This window comes from Podarcis raffonei, chromosome 1 (genome assembly GCF_027172205.1).
Source record: "Podarcis raffonei isolate rPodRaf1 chromosome 1, rPodRaf1.pri, whole genome shotgun sequence".
Classification (NCBI taxonomy): domain Eukaryota; kingdom Metazoa; phylum Chordata; class Lepidosauria; order Squamata; family Lacertidae; genus Podarcis; species Podarcis raffonei.
Window position 1 is genome coordinate 125256335 of NC_070602.1, and position 19772 is coordinate 125276106.

At 41.6% G+C, this 19772-nt stretch overlaps 1 protein-coding gene across 2 annotated transcripts in view; it reads right to left on the reverse strand.

Moving 5' to 3' along the window:
- Positions 1-18755, reverse strand: part of LOC128399510 (aldehyde oxidase-like) — a 55310-nt gene extending 36555 nt beyond the window's left edge. For both annotated transcript variants that reach the window (XR_008327233.1, XM_053361052.1), the window contains exons 1-15: positions 18590-18755; positions 16720-16777; positions 14228-14324; positions 13671-13779; positions 12204-12330; positions 11862-11923; positions 10869-10955; positions 9953-10033; positions 8804-8948; positions 6779-6871; positions 6466-6617; positions 6213-6306; positions 4246-4355; positions 3481-3665; positions 1649-1811 (exon numbers count right to left, since the gene is read on the reverse strand). Coding sequence is in view for 1 of the 2 variants with exons in the window: in XM_053361052.1 (XP_053217027.1) it covers positions 1649-1811; positions 3481-3665; positions 4246-4355; positions 6213-6306; positions 6466-6617; positions 6779-6871; positions 8804-8948; positions 9953-10033; positions 10869-10955; positions 11862-11923; positions 12204-12330; positions 13671-13779; positions 14228-14324; positions 16720-16777; positions 18590-18661 (1635 nt within the window). In the remaining variant the exon portion in view is untranslated. The remainder of the gene's footprint in view (positions 1-1648; positions 1812-3480; positions 3666-4245; positions 4356-6212; positions 6307-6465; positions 6618-6778; positions 6872-8803; positions 8949-9952; positions 10034-10868; positions 10956-11861; positions 11924-12203; positions 12331-13670; positions 13780-14227; positions 14325-16719; positions 16778-18589) is intronic.
- Between the last annotated feature and the right edge of the window lie 1017 nt (positions 18756-19772).

Below are 19772 nucleotides of genomic sequence, written 5' to 3' on the forward strand. Positions count from 1 at the left end.
GTTGCTTCTGCCGGCTATACTTGTTACAATTTGACTATATTTTGTTGAAAACAAGGAAGAACTGATACAAACTAATTTGATTTTTGGATTTGAACTGGAAAGAACACTAAGTAACCAAAATCCCTCTAGAGGGGGTTTTGGGACATTACAAGAATGGCTGAAGGAGGGGAAATTCAAGCTGAACTGGACAGAGTCTTTGTTCTCTTGGGAAAGTTACAAGGCCAAATTGATGTTTTGGCTACAAATGTTACAACTCTGGACTTAACAGTAAACAAATTCATTGAATCTGACAAGGAACCGACTCAGGAAGCTCATGCAGCTGAACAAGAAGAGAAACTTGAGAGCTTTGAGAGTGGGAAGAAAGAGATATATGGTGTTCCTGAGAAAAAGGAAGGAGGAGCTGTAATTTTACAGATGGTAAAGGAGAGCCAGAGGCCTGGTATGATGGTTGCAAAGGAAAATAAGAACTCGATGGTGAAAATTTGGTTTGAATTGGAGACTGAAGAATGGAGAGATCTTCTTGTGTGGAGATCTGAAGACCTATGGATTACAAATCTGATTAAGATGGAAGTTGGAGCTTTTGGGACATTTGGATTTAAAAAGAGTAAGAAACAAGACTTAGGCTCCACTTTTGAGTATGGAGGTCTGGTTGGAAGTAATATGGACTTTATTGGACTAGAGCTTCTCTGAGATTTGGTGTTTAATACTAAGGACTATCCAAAAAGCCGGCAGAGAGGAACTGAGAGAGAATTGAGAGCCTCGGACGTGAGATCCCCAGGCTGAGAGTAGATTGACTGATGGACGATTATTGGGATTGGAACCGGGAAGGGGGGGGGTGGAGTTTGGGAATCCAAAGGGGGCATAACTATAATTTGTTTTGCTTTTATTTTGTTTGGTTATCTTTATGAGAATTGGGGAAATCGTGGAAGGGAATTTAGGTCGACTTTAGAAAAAGGCTTTAAGAATGAGAACAGATGTGTAATTATTGATGTTTATAAGTTATAAGTTATAAATTTATAAGTTAAAAGTTTAAAAGTTAAAAATGGTTTTTCTAAAATGACTGAAATGTAAAAAGGTTAAAAATTGGGGACAAGAACTTGTTGAGCCAACAATTTGAACTGGAATACAAGAGGGGGAGGTGGGGGGAAGTCAGGAAAATATGTTATTGAAAGTGAAGACTTTGAATTTTATGTGTTTTTAAATCTTTTTTTTTGTTTCGTTTTCTTTTTTGTGTTTTTGTGTTTTTCTTTGATTTTTTGATAATGGAAAAATCTTAATAAATATCATTTTAAAAAAAACCAGAAGCAAATGCAGCATGGAATATAAACAAACCAAATGCATTATATAGTTTAGTGAATTCCAGGCTCAACATCTATCACATTCACCTTCCAACATCTAGAAATTATAATTATAAATAAAAATACTCCCAAGACAAGAACTAGGCAGATGGGGACGCAGCTTCTAAAATAACTTGGTAGGCTGCTCACCCTGAGACTGCTCCCTTCAATTCCACCCAGAAATGGAACTGAATTATGTAGGCATGCAGACATGGAAATGTTATTTACCCAACACTTTGGCTTTAAACGGTTTATGAATCAGGCTGGTCACATATAACTGCAAAACAGGAATCAATACAAATCAAAATTACCATTATCTTCAGTGACTGCAACACCTCCAAGTAGAATTTGAAGATGAAACTAACAATGAGAGTTCTTCTGTACTCCACTTTACCACCTGGAGCTGAACTTGGGAGAATAATTTCTTTGAGGACCGCTCTGCAAGCTTCATCCAGCATCTGCCCATCCCAAGGTCTGGAAAAATAAATAATTATATATACTCAGTAAGCAGGCAAACTAAGCAGTAGTTGCATATCTACTATTAGAACAACAGTAGTTGTATCCTTACTATTCATTTCCTATAGGAACACAGCTCTAAATGCACAGGACTGTATTCAGCATAGCACATCTCTCCCCTTTCCCTAAATCTGTCTGGGGGGAGGGTTTCACTCAACCCCACAGAACAGATTTGGAGACAGAGCAAAGCATACATAGGAGGAAAAATCGCCTTACACTAGCACAAAAATAGTGCCCAGAGTTTTGATCATGAAGTTTTTATTCCAACGGGCTATCTCAGTAAAATTAGATTCTTAATGGGGGAAAGACTTAAAACATGCATTCTGCAGCACACTGTTATTGTACATCAAGGAAACAGATTCACTATTCCAGTGGGGATTGATATTTTGGGGTGCCTTAGTTATGAGTATCTTCCTTTGCTAGGAAGTAAGTGGATCTGATTTCTGTATTTTGGTTAAAGAAGATGTGCACAATATACAGCTTACAAAAAGGACCCCCATCCCAAGGTGTTCCTGTTTAAAACTGTATGAACTCCAGTTTAATTTTTTTAAGACCTATGTAGCTAGACCTCCTAACTACTGTGGTAAATTTGGAGGTCAGAACAATCATAGAGGGCTAGAACCAAGGAGTCAGGCTGCATATGTTTTTCAACTCTTTTAATGACTGTTTCTTCGGTTCCATTTCAAAATAAGACTAGACTAGAATAAGTATAGCCTGTCCACCAAATCTAGTTAAGGCAAACAGTGACAACTTCATTAACTAAGGATGGTATTCAACTGTTTTATTCAGTGCAGACCCACTGAAATTAATGAACTTGACTAAGTTAGGTCCATTAATTTCTGTGACTCTACCCTAAGGGCACAGGAAGTAATGGCATATGCTAACTTATATGCACAGATGTAAATTTAGAAATACAGTGGTACCTCGGGTTACATTCACTTCAGGTTACATACGCTTCAGGTTACAGACTCCGCTAACCCAGAAAAAGTCCTTCAGGTTAAGAACTTTGCTTCAGGATGAGAACAGAAATCGTGCTCTGGTGGCGCGGCAGCAGCAGGAGGCCCCATTAGCTAAAGTGGTGCTTCAGGTTAAGAACAGTTTCAGGTTAAGAACAGACCTCCGGAACGAATTAAGTACTTAACCTGAGGTACCACTGTAGCTGCTAAGATACTCAAGGCAACTGACAATCATTAAACATTGCATGCATGCATCATATTTTTTAAAAAATACATCATAAATTTAAAATGCTTAAAATATGCAGAAAATACAAAATAATTTCACAAGAGGGCAGAACTTGTTTAACTCTTGGTACTGAACTGCTTGCCCACTTGTGACTTTGTGTGATCAAAGACGAACAGAATGGAAAAGTAAAGATAGTTCCATTGTGTTGATGAATCCAAAAGGAATTCTGAAGAACACTAAGGTCTGAAATATTCTTACAACCTATTTTATATAAACAGTAATTTGTCCATTTAATTGCTGCATGTTGAGCATTTATCCGGCAACAATATGATTTTAGGATTTGAGAACTCACAGCTTATCTATTTCCTCTTCCTTAGGAAATTGCTACCATTGGGGTGAACTTTCAGTCTAAAAGGTGTCAATGCTACAGGAAATCATATAGTACCTTCCAATGAGTGCCTGGCATGTTTGCTTGGCGGCAACTGTAGTGAAGCCAACACCTCCGTAACAGATGCGCAAGTCCCTAATGATGTTGCAGTCTTCTTCAAAGGCAACCCTCATCCCTGCTGTAACAATAGGTAAAGCATTTTCCCGTCTCGGAGCTTGTCGAAACGCTGCGACAAACTCACCCTGGAAAGGGACAGGAATCAGAATAAAAAAAGAGAGATTAGTTGGGCTACAACCTTTTGAAATGCCACCTTTTATTACAGGACATTCCACAGCGGCACTCACAACTTGACCATTGAAAACTGGGAGAAAGGTTTTTCCTAATTTCTCCCCTGGATCGTATTCAAATCTAAGTTTAAAATGCTGTATTCCTCTTATAGTAGTCGCAGACCGCCTTTGTGCCTTAGATTAAATTTGGAGGCTACTGCTATATATTCTCCCCTACATACAGTTTGATTCCTATTTTTCACAGCAAGCTGAATAGAGTATGGGGAGAGCAGGGTCCGCACTACAGATGGTTCAAAGCCCTGGAGCTCTTGAAGCAAGAGGCGTAACCTCTGGGCAAGGATTGGCAGTCCCATTAAGAAAGCACTTTGCCCCATTGAGGACTGTTCAAGTATTTATGAATGTATCATGTTCCAGTCCCAAACCAATCTGAATGTGGCAAAAATATTGACATTTGCCAAAATATGCACGTTGTGGATTGTCATCTAACATTTTTTTTATAATTACCAATCTTAAAGGAAAAGGAAAGACCGCTGACCTTCCTGGAATGTGGGATTTTAACAGACACTAGGATCTCCTCTGGTTCCAGGGTATTGTTTCCAAGTCCATCAGCAAAAAGATCACTGAAAGGAATCTGTCGCAGCCTCCCTAACAGAGAACATTAACATCCATACAAATTGAAAATAAATACTAAGCACTGTAAAGAGATCACAGAGTGATCATTTTGGCTTGGCTGACATAGAAAATTCTGGACTAGCTATGCATGCAGGTTGCAGAAACTCAAAGCAATTCTGTTGGCTTTCTTGCTTAGGTGGCAGGAGCGATCACTTTCTCTTCACCCCCCTATAATTATTAAAGAAGTGTGCCAGAGCAAAGTCGGAATGCTTTTGGGAGTCTCACACCTTTGCATTTTAATATATCTACCTAAACTTGTAAGGGTGCAAGGATGTTACACAGTAAGGGCCATAGCTCAGCAGTAGAGCATCTGCTTTGCTTGCAGAAGGCCCCAGATTCTGTCTCTGGCATCTCCTGGTAGAGCTGCAAATGACCCCTGTCCAAACCATGAAGAGTCACTGCCTGTCAATATTAGCAACACTGAGCTAGCTGGACCAATGTCCTAATTCCATATAAGGCAACTTCCAACGTTCCACAAACTGCTTTGCAAAGAACATATGCAAACAACCAGAAACACGTGTGCATACTTGCCACACAAGTCTTCTCATCATAACAGAAGTGTGCCTTGCCCATGAGATTTTGCACAGTGGAGTTTGTAGTTTGGATTTGATATCCCACTTTATCACTACCCGAAGGAGTCTCAAAGCGGCTCACAATCTCCTTTCCCTTCCTCCCCCACAACAAACACTCTGTGAGGTGAGTGAGGCTGAGAGACTTCAGAGACGTGTGACTAGCCCAAGGTCACCCAGCAGCTGCATGTGGGGGAGCGGGGAAGCGAACCCGGTTCACCAGATTACGTCTACCGCTCTTAACCACTACACCACACTGGCTCTCCAACTAAGCCTGGTTTGTAAGATAGCATACTGCGCCTTTCTTAATGTAACATACAAAGCATTGCTGTGCCAAACTACACATTGCATTAAATGGGCCTTCACAGTTGTGTGCACCACAACCGCAGGAGACCCTGATTCAGGTTAGGACTACAGGTGGAGGGGTCCCACCCCCGTCCCCTGCCATGATGTGGTCCTGATGAAAATCACCTCTCTTGTCCACAAAAGCTGCTATTTACCCTAAAAAGAAAGCTGATGTGGGCATCAAAAACATGCCCTTAATAGGATAAGCAGGCAGCAGGAAACTCAGCTAGTGAATGAATGAATTTATCAAAGGCCTTAAAGTGAAATACAGTGGAACCTTGGGTTACGTACTGTCCTCCTTACAAATGCTTTGGGTAACGAGCTCCGCTAACCCGGAAGTAGATTCTCCTAGTAGCAAACTTTGCCCCGGGATGTGAGTGGAAGTCATGTGCCAGCGGCGCGGCGGCAGCAGGAAGCCCCATTAGTGAAAGCGCGCCTCGGGTTAAGAACGGACCTCTGGAATGAATTAAGTTCGTAACCAGAGGTACCACTGTAATAGGATCTTCATTCCAATCCTTACTGTGATATTTGCTTATTTGTAAAAAGAATACACTGGCACCTTAGAGTTCCTTATTGAGAAAGGGTTTAGAGTGAAAAGAACAAAAATATGATGAAGGCTGCAACTCCATACAAATTCACCTGGGGAAAGTCCATTGAATTCAATGGGCCTTACTTCTGAGTAGACATGTATAGGATTGCGCTACACAGCTTACACTCCCTGTGCCAATTAAAGAAAGAAAGAAATATCCTCACAAGCAACTATCATAGCCACAGCCTTATCCCTAGCTCCCTCAAGGGCACAGGCCTGCAGCTGGCTTCCCAGGGACCTACAATGTGTTCCAAATACATAAAAGAGATTTGGAAGGTTTGGATAATACAGAGTGTGATGGAAAACTGAGAATGCATTTGGTCCTACCTTGCGATGCCACATTGAGGATACAGTTGCTAACTGCTAGAATGGGATTGATGTCAGATGTTGAACTTCTGCTTATGATATTTCCTCCAAAGGACTAAAAACAAAAAGAGGGGAGGAAAAATGCAGTTTCGACACAAAAAACCGAAACACTTACAATATCAACATTAACAAATTAAACTGGAAAATATTTGTTTCTCAGTTAACAGTAATCCAAGGTAACATTTGTAAAAATGTTTCAATTAAGGAAACATACAGCCACGTTTCGGATCTGCTGTCCACCCAGAGTTTTTAATTGTTGCAAAAGAGCAGAGAATATCTTGGTTTTCTCTGCTGAAAGTTTTGAGACCGCATCTGTCAGGATGTTTTTCACTGCAGTCAGGCTACACGCAGCTCCTAGAATTAGTCCTGAAAAGAGTAAAACACAGGAGTAAAACACATGCTGGAACTGCTTTTTCAGAGCTCATCAAGGGAAAAAAATAATGGAGCACAGTGTGCACTTTCAAACTGATCCCACTGCTCTTAAAACTGCTAGTGGGGCCCAAAGATAGAAAACAAAGTTTACTGACCATCTTCTGTGCGTTCCACAACATACAGATCCAATATTCTAGTGGGCGAGATGATAAGTGGATGAAATACACCTTTAAATTTCATATCAGGTCCTAAAGGACAGAAGATAACAATGAAAAGGAGGAGGAAGGGGAATGTTGCTTGATTGCAATTTAAACCTTTGAAAATATTTGTTTGTAAAAATTGTGAGCCGCTTTTCCTACTCACAGATGGGATATGAAGTACTCTAAAGGTAGTAACAATCTAGAGAATGTTTTAAAAGTATAGTGGTACCTTGGGTTAAGAACTTAATTCGTTCTGGAGGTCTGTTCTTAACCTGAAACTGTTCTTAACCTGAAGCATCACTTTAGCTAATGGGGCCTCCTGCCGCCCAATTTCTGTTCTCATCCTGAAGCAAAGTTCTTAACCCGAGGAAATATTTCTGGGTTAGCGGAGTCTGTAACCTGAAGCGTATGTAACCTGAAGCGTATGTAACCCGAAGTACCACTGTAGAGAAAATCCAATAACATAAAAATGCTGCACTTTAAAATATGCCACCATAAGATTAAAATGTACCACAGTAATCAGAGAGTAAACTTACTGCTGGTAAAAAAGTGTTGTGTATGTATAGGTGTGGGTGTATTCTGGGCCAAACAGAATTTCCTTGGCAGAGTATTTTAAATGAAAAGCTGTCCTCATGGGAAAAAATCCCACCATGTGAGTTCGTAGATTTGATCACTGCAAATGAAGGGCCACAAAGCAAGGCTCCTTTGGGGATCTCAAGGTGTGCAGTGATACATATACTGGTATTACAGTAACAGGATATACTGAAATTCTACAAAACAAAAAAAAAAAATTCTTTCCAGTAGCACCTTGAAGACCAACTAAGTTAGTTCTTGGTATGAGCTTTCGTGTGAATGCACACTTCTTCAGATACACTGTGTATCTGAAGAAGTGTGCATGCACACGAAAGCTCATACCAAGAACTAACTTAGTTGGTCTTTAAGGTGCTACTGGAAAGAAAAAAATTTTTTTGTTTTGACTATGGCAGACCAACACGGCTACCTATCTGTAACTGAAATTCTACAGAAAGAATAAATCACAGCAGCTCCATGAAACCATGGCCTACAGACAGATAATAATAATAATAATAATAATAATAATAATAATAATAATAATAATATTTTATTTATATCCCGCCCTCCCCAGCCGAACCAGGCTCAGGGCAGCTAACAACAATAAAATAATACAACATTCTAAAATAATTTCATTCTAAAATTAATTCAAATCAAATTAATGGCAACCATTGGGCTAGAGTTCTGTGAAGATTGGCAAAGGAGGGAGTCAGGCTGTGCCCTGGCCAAGGCCTGGTGGAACAGCTCTGTCTTGCAGGCCCTGCGGAAAGATGTCAAGTCTCGCAGGGCCCTAGTCCCTTTTGACAGAGTGTTCCACCAGATCGGAGCCACAGCCGAAAAAGCCCTGGCTCTGGTTGAGGCCAGCCTAACCTCTCTGTGGCCTGGGAACTCCAAGATGTTTTTGTTTGAAGACCGTAAGTTCCTCTGTGGGGCATACCAGGAGAGGCGGTCCCATAGGTACGAGGGTCCTAGGCCGTATAGGGCTTTAAAGGTTAAAACCAGCACCTTAAACCTGATCCTGTACTCCACCGGGAGCCAGTGCAGCTGGTATAGCACCGGGTGAATGTGATCTTGCAGCGAGGACCCCGTAAGGAGTCTCACCACGGCATTCTACACTCGCTGGAGTTTCTGGGTCAGTCTCAAGGGCAGCCCCACGTAGAACGAGTTACAATAATTCAGTCTGGAGGTGACCGTCGCGTGGATCACAGTGGCTAGGTCAGGGTGAGAGAGGTAAGGAGCCAACTGCTTAGCTTGGTGGAGATGAAAAAATGCCGCCTTTGTTATAGCTGCAATCTGCGCCTCCATGGAAAGGGAGGTGTCGAAGATTACACCCTAACTTTAATCAGGAGCTGACTTTCAATAGCTCATAGTGCTCATAGAGCTGCTCCTTTATATATGGAATCTACATACCCACAGCAGTATTGCCCACTACAAGAGGTGCCTGGGGGTGCTTGGCTTTCAGTTCCAGAAGTTCATTTAGATTTACAGGAGAAATCCACGCAGTTCTTTCTCCATGGTAAACAAGAGTTTGTGGTGTGTGATCTTCAGCCATTTTCTGTAGGGAAAACAGTATCAGATTCAGAGGTTTGATATGCTTTGGAGTGCGTTTGAACTGCACTGACCTTGCCCCTCTCCTTCCCAGGACACTACAGCAACATGGATGGTGGGAGGTCAGTTAAGCACTGCTGCCCTCCCACACTGGTAGCCTTAGGACAACTTTTAGGTATGGGGAGTTGTAGATAAGCTACTGGATGGCAAACCCCAACGTTGGCAAAGCGTTTGGCCAGCTGCTCCAACTCAGGTCAAACGGATGGTTCACCAGTTGCTAAGTTCAGCCTAACTTCAGAAGCTTTATATTAGTAAGGCATTCTACAATCAGGGCACACAGTAAAGCTATCAGGGCTGGTTGCGTATAGAATCAAATGTCCCCAAAGGCCTGTAAACACCATCTTGGTAGTCAATATAACTAATTGATGTGAAATCACACATGATTTTCTGTTTGTTTTGAAGCTCTGAAACCTTAGTTTTGGTTCAGTTAGTTGGGAGAGGGGAGACTCCTCACTCTGCCTGCCTGTCAGCCACCCCCATATCTGAGAGATGGATGGAAGTGGGGAACAGGTCTCTAAGCCAGGGATGGTTAATTGGGCTGTTGCTGCCAGCTTACATAGCTTGCCTTTTGTATAAGTAACTCATATACAAATGGCCCCTCATGGACAAAGCCATGGTGTTTGCCCCTACAACATCTGCCCTGAGGTGCGGTGGCAAGGAACCTTGCATTGCACTGCTGCAAGTCTCTTGATTTATTTAAAGCACTAGAGCCGATCGCTCTGGCCTTCTGTGCATCTTTCTTTGGAATCCCTGCGACAGGGTCCTGCGGGGCATCAGGCAAACTTTCACCCTAGTCTGTATTTGGACCCGTGGGACAGAACTAGGTTGCTTCTTCACAAATTCAGTGTTCACGACTCACCCAGTAGCCCAAATATCACCACATTAAAATGATAGTGGAAATTGGCTCTAAGCTGTAAGACAGCATGCTGTATGTGTGCTAATTCTTCTTACTATGAGTTCTGGAGGAAATATTAGTTCTTGGGTGGGATCCAATGGCTGGAATTCTTCTGCAGAAAATAGTGCTGTACAAATCTTAAAAAGAGAAAGACAGTACACAAATGTGTGAATTTCCATTGAAATCAACAAGTGTGTATTTTCAAAACTGAATATTAAGTTGGGTAGATTTCAGACTTTGCCCCGAAGAACTGGCATTTATCCCTGTGACTGTGTTATGCTATCATCTCATATTGTTGTTGGCCTTTATTACCATAAGGCTATCATCTCATATTAGGGTGGCTATGGTTCATTCAATTATACAGTGGCAGGAAAAAGTGCTATGGGTCTTTGCCTATTCCATCTACTTACTTTCTCTGGCTCTTGGGTTTAACCTGAATCATTCTCTTCCACATGAACAGTGGCCTTTGTTTAGCCCAGTCCACCTGAGAAGCTCGTGAAGAGGCTAACAATTGCTGCAGCTTAGCCACATGGCTCTAACAAGCCTTTTTTGTGTTCCTATACCAATAATTAAGGAACTTTCACCACTGTAACTAGGCCAAGTTTCATTGCCTGTGTTTTCTGACAGATGTACAAAAAAGCACATGAACCTGATCTTTGGAGAGTTTGTAAGTAAACCATTTAACTTGCCAAATTTGTAGTCTTTTTCTATGATGGGGAAGAGGGCAACTATGGAAGGAACTCACAAGGGCATATTTTAAAGGTCTAACAACATATATTTCCCCGCTTTGCTGCATATTTTGTGATTTTCAATCTCTGCTGGGGTTCTGTCTCCAAATACTACCTGCCCCAAACGTGAATCTTGGCATCCAGGAATTCTCTTTTTATGCCGATTTTGTTCTTGCCAGCAACAATTGTTACAATCAAACAAACAAAAATAGGAAAGGGGGAGTGTGTTAATCAAATAACTTACCTTTTTTTCATTAGTTGGTGAAGGTAAATAATCTTTTTGATTCAAGCAACAATCCCCATAAACTTTATTTTGGCAACAAGAGGATTCCTAAATACAAAATTCAGTAAAGAGAAATATGGATATTAACAAAAAGTGGAATGGCTTCCATTGATCCAAAAAGGCCTTAGACTGAACTTTTATTTTAGCCCCAACAAATTGTATTCATGTATCTATGTATATATTAATAGTTCTGCAATTGAAACAATTTTGGTATTGGGCATGGAATTCAGCACCACAACCACCTCCATTCTCTTTTCTTTTTATCAAGAAAAAAGAAAAGGCACAATACATTTTCAGTTAAACAGTCAATGGGAGCAATTTAAGCATGTACAATGAAACCACTGATAGAGAGGGTCAGAACCATGCCCGAGGTCAGTTTGAATCCCAGGTTGAATTCAAAAGCAAGACTTTCTTGAAGTGTAATGCTGGGAGCCCCTCCATTGTAGCCTCAAGGTTGCATATATGTGTAAATATGCCTTATGTCATATGTCATAAAGACCCTACAGTCTACACTGTGCCTAATTTCCAAAAGGAAACATGGATCCAGGGTAAGTGCCTGGAACCCCTGGAATCTTGCACCACTAGGAAATTGGGGTGGCATGCAACAATGCATTCGTTTTATAATCAGCAATCCATCTCATAGTCGCGCATTGCGGTTTTTTTCTGTAGATCATAGGAAGCTGTGTATGATCATTGTTCCACCTGGAACACTACTCTACACTAATTGGCAGCATCTCTCCAGGATTTTGAACAAGAGTCCTTTCTTGCACAACCTAGCAATGCTGAGGATTGAACCCGATACCTTCTGCATAAAATGCAAATGCTCTACCACTAAGCTATGCCCTTTATCCCAAAACCTGTGAATGCAGAATTATGTCACAGAGGGCAATACCAAATGGAAATAAGAGAACCAGATGAACATACTCTCTCTTTCTCTCACACACACACCCTTACCTTACAGAAGGTTTTACAACAGTCAATAATAGGTCTGTAACCTGTGCAGCGACATAAATTACCTAATTAAAAAATAAAACAGATAAGGTTATTTCTTCAAGATAAGAAGACCCAAACAAATGTAGGTTTTTTTTTTAAAAAATCACTATTTTTATGTACTTAACAGATTTTTATGCTACCCTTAAAAAAACACATCTACAGGGCAACTTACACATGAAACAGCAGCAATGAAATGTTGAGAATTATTTTTTTTTTAAGTCCAGTATAAATACAAGTTAAGAAGCAGCAGATAAAAGCAGCATAAAACAATTTAGAGTTTAAAATTATCTTTGAACTATTTACCAGCGAGAGCTTCCATCATTTCATCCGACGTGGGTTCCATCTGGTTGCGCAGTAAAGAGTAAATCGACATCACCATTCCAGGGGTGCAGAAGCCACACTGAGAGCCATGACTTTTAGCAATCCGTTCCTGGGACAATGGAAAACCTGCTGCAGGATTACCACATTCTCTTATTCAGATATTTTAAATGAAAGCCTGCTCATGATTCATGCAGGAGCTGAACCTGAAATGCTATAAAGGTCACCATAGCTTGGCTTATTGCTTATGGAACTGCACGTGTTGCTGCGACAGCACATGAGTCGATTGCTGTTGTAAAACACCAGTAGGCAATGTGGTACCTTCCAGACCTTGTTGGACTACAGCTCCCATCATTCCTGACTACTGGCCAAGCTGGCCTGGGCTAATGGGAGTTAAGAGTTTCAATGATATCTGGAAGCCAGGATGTTGGCTTTGTTTATTCTAAAACAGGGAGCCAACCTGCAAAACAAGTGGACTCAAGTGGCAGATGCAGTAGAAAAAAGCAGAAAGCTTGGGAGTGCTGCATATATATTGCACATGAGAGTAGTCTTGTCTGATACTTAGGGCTTGACTTAGTTTGCCACATCAGACCCAAGAATCCCCTCAAGGCAGCCTACATCAGAAAAGCAATTTGAAACAGGCAACAAGAGTTTAAATCCCACATTAAAAAATAACAACCCTGTAATAAAATCACAACACAAGAGCTAAAATGCAAAGATCGTAGTCGTCCACCATTGGTCTTATGAAAGTCCCTGGGCATGGTTTGAGGGGGAAGATTGCAGCCACCTTGCTGAGTTTAAGTAGGTCAGGTCAGAGCCTGTAGAGCAGGCTGCCTGGAGAAACTTTATGTACGCTGCCTTGAGCGTCATGATGGAAAAAAGGTGAGATATAAAGTGACTGATTAAACAAAATTAAAGTAAAATAAAACAAAAACTTTTTTACCCATCTCTCGAAGGACAAAAAGTTCAGCCACAAGTTATTTTCAATTAGCAAAATGACCATGATGTATGTATGTGTGTGCACGTGTGTACACATGCATTCACTCCCAGGGGAGACTTGTATATTGTGAGGATCTCCCATTGGTATGTTTGCCTTCACTGCAACATTGTAATAAAACACAATGTTTTCTTTTTCTTCGTGAATGAATGGCTGGCGCTTTTGTATGTTCCGCACAAGAGTAACCTGCAAAGCTGGATGTTTTTCTGCATTGGTGCCATGGCCTGATGTATTAAAATGTACTTATCTATGATACAACTGGAGTGGCTGTAGCCATGTTCACATGTGCATGTGCTCTTATAGTCTGGATGCAGGCTTCAACTGCACCATACTCAGCCCTCTGCAACCGTTTTCATGAATTGGACAGCTCCCAATAAATATTCACAGCACTGCTGGTTGCTGAAATGTACAAGGAGAAAATAAAAAATCTCCCACAAGTTACAGCATGCATTTACCTGAACTGGATGAATCCTGGTTTCTGTATTTCCAATTCCTTCTACAGTGATGACCGCACTGCCATGCAACGAACATATGGGAATCAAGCATGCATTGGCTGAATAATGACTTGGATTGTAAAGGAGAATATGTTTAACATTTATTATAAGTATATTATTTGCCTCTATTATTTGTGTGCATTATAATTACAAATATATTTAAAATTAAACACCGCCTGTATTTATGCACTGAGCTACTGCAGCTCAATTGTTTCTGGGTTTGTTTGTTTTGTATTATACTTTTGTCACTTTCCCATAAACAGCCTCCAGCATAATATGGAAAAGTAGTATGTAAAGAACACTCAAGTTGAAATTGACAGTCACCTATATGGAGTCATGAGCATTCACTTTCCATTGACAATACTAGCCTGGGCTGATGGGAGTTGGGAGCTACAGGTTTCAAGTCCCTGACATGGAGATCATGGCACAGCTATAAACATACTTAACCAACAATATCCCTCATCCGAGGAAGACAGTTGCAGTGTGCCGTTTACCAGTCTCTTGGCTCAAAAGGATACACAATCTTCTTAGTGACAGGCTCATATCTTGAGATCATCACAGTGCATGCACCGCATCCGCCTCCACCACAGCCATACTTGGTACCTGTAAGACGGACTGAAAAGGCTGCAGTTAAGGAGGAAATGTTTCATGCTGGAGCACAACTACACAAATTTTCTGTCTGCTTTAACCTGGAACACCATTGCTCCTGGGACAAACTTGTCTTACCCCATCCACATATAACAAGACATGGACAAGGACCCATTGGTCCTCCAGATGTTCCTGGACTACACAACACTCATCAGCCCTTAACACTGGCCATGCTGGCTGGTGCTGATGTGACTTGTAGTCCACCAACATCCTGAGGGTCACAGTTTCCCCATCCTTGTCCTATGGCAATACACATTAAAAGGTATAAGCATATTATCTGGGAACCCTTATGGCTATGAAGGGAGGTTGCTTGAAAAAATGGGAGCAATAGCCAGTTAACTATCCAAAGTTGGGATGTGGGACTCAGTAGGACTGTAGTCAGCAGCGAGGGATTTTGGTGTTCTCTATTTTCCCACTACTAGAGCAGAATAAATAACACAATAAAAGTAATTATAAATTTCATTTGTGCAACTGCATAATTTATCTTTCTTTGGTGCAGAAATTCTGCCTTGAAGCAGAATTTTAAAAATCCAGATTACATACATCCCCACCCATAGATTATTTCAAGATTAGAAGCCTGGGGGCACACTCTCAGATTGCAATACTGACCTTTACTAGGCCTAAACAGGGCACCATATCTGTTTTAGGTTGGTTGATTGCACTTTTATTTCACCATTCCTCCCAGAAGCTCAGGGTGTCATATGACCCAGTCCTAATGCTATTCTCGTAACAAACTTGCCACATAGTCTAGGTTGAGAGATGATGACCAGTCCAAAGAAACCCACTGAGATTCATGGGTTACTTTTGTGACAAGCAGAAGTTTGTGTTTTCCAAACTAAGGATGTAATATCATGCACTTACCTGGAAGTAAGTGTCACTGAACTAAGAAAAACTTACTGCAGAGTAAGCACGCATTTCATTGGACTGCAAGGTTTTCAAACTGTGTTAAGAGATGGGGACCATCACTCCTGAAAACAAGTGTTTCCAAAGTGATGATTCAATGGATTCCTCCCTCAAGTTTATTCTGGGAAAGTCAGTGCTAAAGAGTTAAATGAGGTACAATTAAAATAATAGAAGTGCAAAAGTTGATTTGTTGCAGGAAAGATTATCGGTAGGCTACAAACTAATGAGCGCTACAGAACAAAAAGAAGCAATTCCATTTTCATAACAGAGGCTTATATGTTGTTTGAAATCATTAATCCAAGCATAAAATCCAAGCATATCATCAGACTTAAGAAAATGACCAGCAGTCCAAAATGGGTGCAACCTCTCCAGCACTAAAAACAAAAGGAAAGTTTATGTTAAATAACACTGGCCTTCCTAGTATAAACCGTGCATAATTTGAAGACATCTAAATTAATTTGAAGTGATTGAGCAATGTTATAACATGGAAATTTTCACATTTATATAACTGACAAAAATTCTGAAGGCACTTTAAATTACTACTTCTTTTCGAGATGCACATTGCTCAGTGCTTCATGTTCTTGACTTTTGATATAGAAAGGACTTCATGTAATACACAAAGCATCCTCCCTCCGTTTCCTTTCTATGTTTATTGTGTGGTTCACAGGCTGGTCACAAACTAGCCACAAAACTTTACAGTCAGTCAGTACAAAACCGCATAAATTTAATGCCACATCAACAACTGAATTAAGCCAAAGAACTGGGATACAAAATTATCTAAATGAATGTACAGTAATCTTCCATTATTCTTTCAAGCTGCCAAATGCTAGACCCTCAGAAAACTGAATTAACTCTCATTTTCTCCCCCTCCCCTTTTAAATATGGTACTACAAAACATACAGGCAGATGAAGTTGACCGTGTCCAAATGAAGCTAGTTCCAGTAGCCCTGTGCAGCCAATGCAATAGTCCTAGGTGAATATATTTTGCTCACTTGTCTCATGCCTTCAAGGCATGACCTTTGTGTTTACAGCTGTGTGCACAAGGTGCTCAGAGTTCCAGATCATGTCTCCATGTTCTGCCTGTAGGCACAGAGGATGGGGTGTTACTTGGCACATGTGATGCGGGGAAGCAAGATTACTTGGTATAGTGCCGTTCCCTTCGCATGCATTGGAACATGTGACTAGAACTCCTGCGTTGACTAGACTCTCTAACCACTAGAATGTCTTTTCAATGTGAACATTCAACAACGCCAATAGATCTTTGGAAAGCAAATATGCAGACTCCTTTCCCTGAGCCTGCATTTTGGTTTTAAAAAAGCAAGCACTGGGAGACTTAAAGACAGATTTGGTTGGTGTGTGTGAAGAAGTGTGAGAGAGTGAGAAAGAACAGGAGGTGAGCGAAAAATGTGGTAGAAACAGTTGACTTGATTCTGGGCTGCCACAAGCGGAGGAAGGATACGTATCTTCCTTAGATAAGGCAGCAATGTCTGCTCAGGGTCAGCATTCTTCTCCACAATCTGCAGAGGGAGGTGAAAACCAAATAGTCATACCCACAGCACACATTTAAAGCACTCCTGTACTACATTTAATAGTCGTGGCTACCCCAAAAGAATCCTGGGAACTGTAGTTTAGTTTAAGGCTTCTGGGAAATGTAGGTATAGGTAAGCTCAGGTCTGGACCAAGGTTGGAGAACCTATGGCCAACCAGAAGTTGCTGAACTACAACTCCCATAAGCCCCAAGAAGCACCATCAATGGGTTAGGGATGATGTGAATCGTAGTTCAGTGTCAAAGGTTCCCTGACACAGGGGATAGGTTTTTTGTTTTGGTTTTGTTTTCCATAAAAAGGTAAAGGGACCCCTGACCATTAGGTCCAGTTGTGGCCGACTCTGGGGTTGCGGCGCTCATCTCGCTTTATTGGCCAAGGGAGCCGGCGTACAGCTTCCGGGTCATGTGGCCAGCATGACTAAGCCACTTCTGGCGAACCAGAGCAGTGCACGGAAATGCCGTTTACCTTCCCGCCGGAGCGGTACCTATTTATCTACTTGCACTTTGACGTGCTTTCAAACTGCTAGGTGGGCAGGAGCTGGGACAGAGCAACGGGAGCTCACCCCATTGCAGGGATTCGAACCGCCGACCTTCTGATCGGCAAGTCCTACGCTCTGTGGTTTAACCCACAGCGCCACCCACGTCCCTTGTTTTCCATAGTGGGTAGCTAAACTGCTTTTTTAAATTTTGTAAAGGAAATCAGATGAGTAGTGATGGCTTGAGAGAACAGCATTGGCAAGTGAGGAAATGCTTTTAAAAATCAAGATCGAAAGGCAGTGCTTTTAAAATTAAAACCAGCAAACTAGTCCACACAGTGGTAGTACGTTGCAGAAGTGTATAGAAGGGCCTTTTAAAAAACGAAATTAAAATGACAAAGTTAATAAAATGGAAGGAAGATATAAGGGTGAAACTATATAGTCAGGAGCACTATCAAAGAATGCCCTTGAAATTTTAAGAGGCTGTTGGATCAGGCCACTAGCCCATCTAGGTCACAGGGGCTGAGCCTGTGGGAAGACTGTAATCTGAACATGAGCACAACAGGACTCTCCCCTCCCAGGAGTCCCAAAACCTGGGATTTAGTCCAAAAATCTGGTATTTAGAGGCAGCGGAGGTGTGACATTTATTTATTTATTGAATGCCTATCAGCCAGTATGTTAAAAGTCTCCGTATGTTAAAAAATCTAAATGCCCTTGTTTGATTTCAGCTTGTAAATATGCAAACCCTTGGCACTGTGAGTTTATTGTGTTGGAGAACGGGGGTGGGGTGGTGGTGAATTTCCTGCAATATTCCAACACTCGAAAGGATATTTGTACAGTATAGCTATACCCTACACATTATAGTCTGGCATTTTATAAATAGGATTGACTGCCGGGAGTTTTGACTTGCTTTTCTTAATATCAACTAGACTCTTAAGCTGCGCACTTGCTTAGCAGTAACTCCTACCGTAGCCAGAGGAATTCACTTCTGAGCAAAGGTGTCTAGTTTCAACCTGCAAAACACGTGAAATACAAACCTTCCAGGGTTTTTACCGTGATTTGCCGCTGTGTTTTTCGCTAGGGCCGCAGGCAGGGAAGCAATTCTGCAGTTTCCGTTAATACGCAAGCGTCTTGTTAGAAGAGGGGTAAAGGGGGGCTATCTACTATACTGGGACCCTCTAATCAGAAGCAGAGGGCAGTACAGTACAGGCAGTTTCCTTTTGCTACACTTCAAGCTGCACTGTCAGAGCAGGAAATACCCCCAAGCAGCTGTTCCTGCGTCCTCGGGAAGCTCGATTCCCACTTACCCTTTTGCCGTTCACGTAGAAAATCAGATCGTCTGAAGCCCTTTCTGCTCGTTCTGTTGCTGGGACAGACATCGCAGCGCAGAGCGATAGCAAGCTGGGCGAGGAAACAGGAGCAGCAGGTCGTAAAGGAGAGAGTAAGGACTGATCGTGAATTCAACAACATGAAACATGAGTGCGAGGCGTGGCTTTGGGGCTTCAGCCCTAACCTCCTCCTTCCGCCTTAGAGGGGGGCGTGTAGGACATTTTTCTCTTGCAGAGGAAAAGTTTTTTGGTCGCCGCTCAGCCATAGCATCCCCGATCTTCCATTTAAACCGGTGCAGAACACATCGTTTCGAAAGAAAAATTAAGCGAAGCTCAATTTCCTGTAATTTAATTCCTAACAACCCTTCTCCTTAACTCTGGATGTGGGACGACATCGTCTTTGCCTTTTCATAGTTAGGAGGGGAATGCGCTGGATAAACGCATGCTTTGTGGCACTTCCTTGCTAATTAGTTGCATGCCCCAATCCTCCTCCAAATTACAGCCTGATAAATTTAGCCATCCAAGAAGCCTCATGCAATTCTATCTGGGATATGATATTCTTAACATCTGTCTTCAAGATAGTGGGTGATATTCAACTTTTGTCATCCTACAGTAGACCTAATGAAACCCACAGAATTAAATTATTTTAACTGAAGGCCAACCCACACTAAGTTTTTTAAAACCAGTATGATCATGAGCAATGCACGTGATGATACTCACTCCCAGGTGTGATATGGCTGACCCCTTAATTCTAGGATTTCTCGGACTAGTTTATGCTGATTTATTGGTTACTGTGTTTTGCTATCACCCCTTCATCACATGTGCGCTGCTACTCTTAACATGCCTTCTCTGTGTTTCTCAGCCACTTTCACACACATCTCTTCCCTACTCCACCCAGGACTGTATATTTCTCTGGACAAATTAAGATGCTGCATGGATGGGTATCGCCAGCTATGTCATTTCCAGTGTATCCAGCTGCCCCGTCATCAAAGTTTTTTGTTTTTTTAAAATAAGGTTCTTAACAGGACAGGAGATCTAGGGTCTGGCAGAAAAGGCTCAGGGCTCAGGCCCCCGGGCTACCTAGAAACAACATTCCTGCCATACAGCCATTCATTTCCATGTGTATATTCATGTTGGGCACTGTCTCATGTACTGCAGGCCA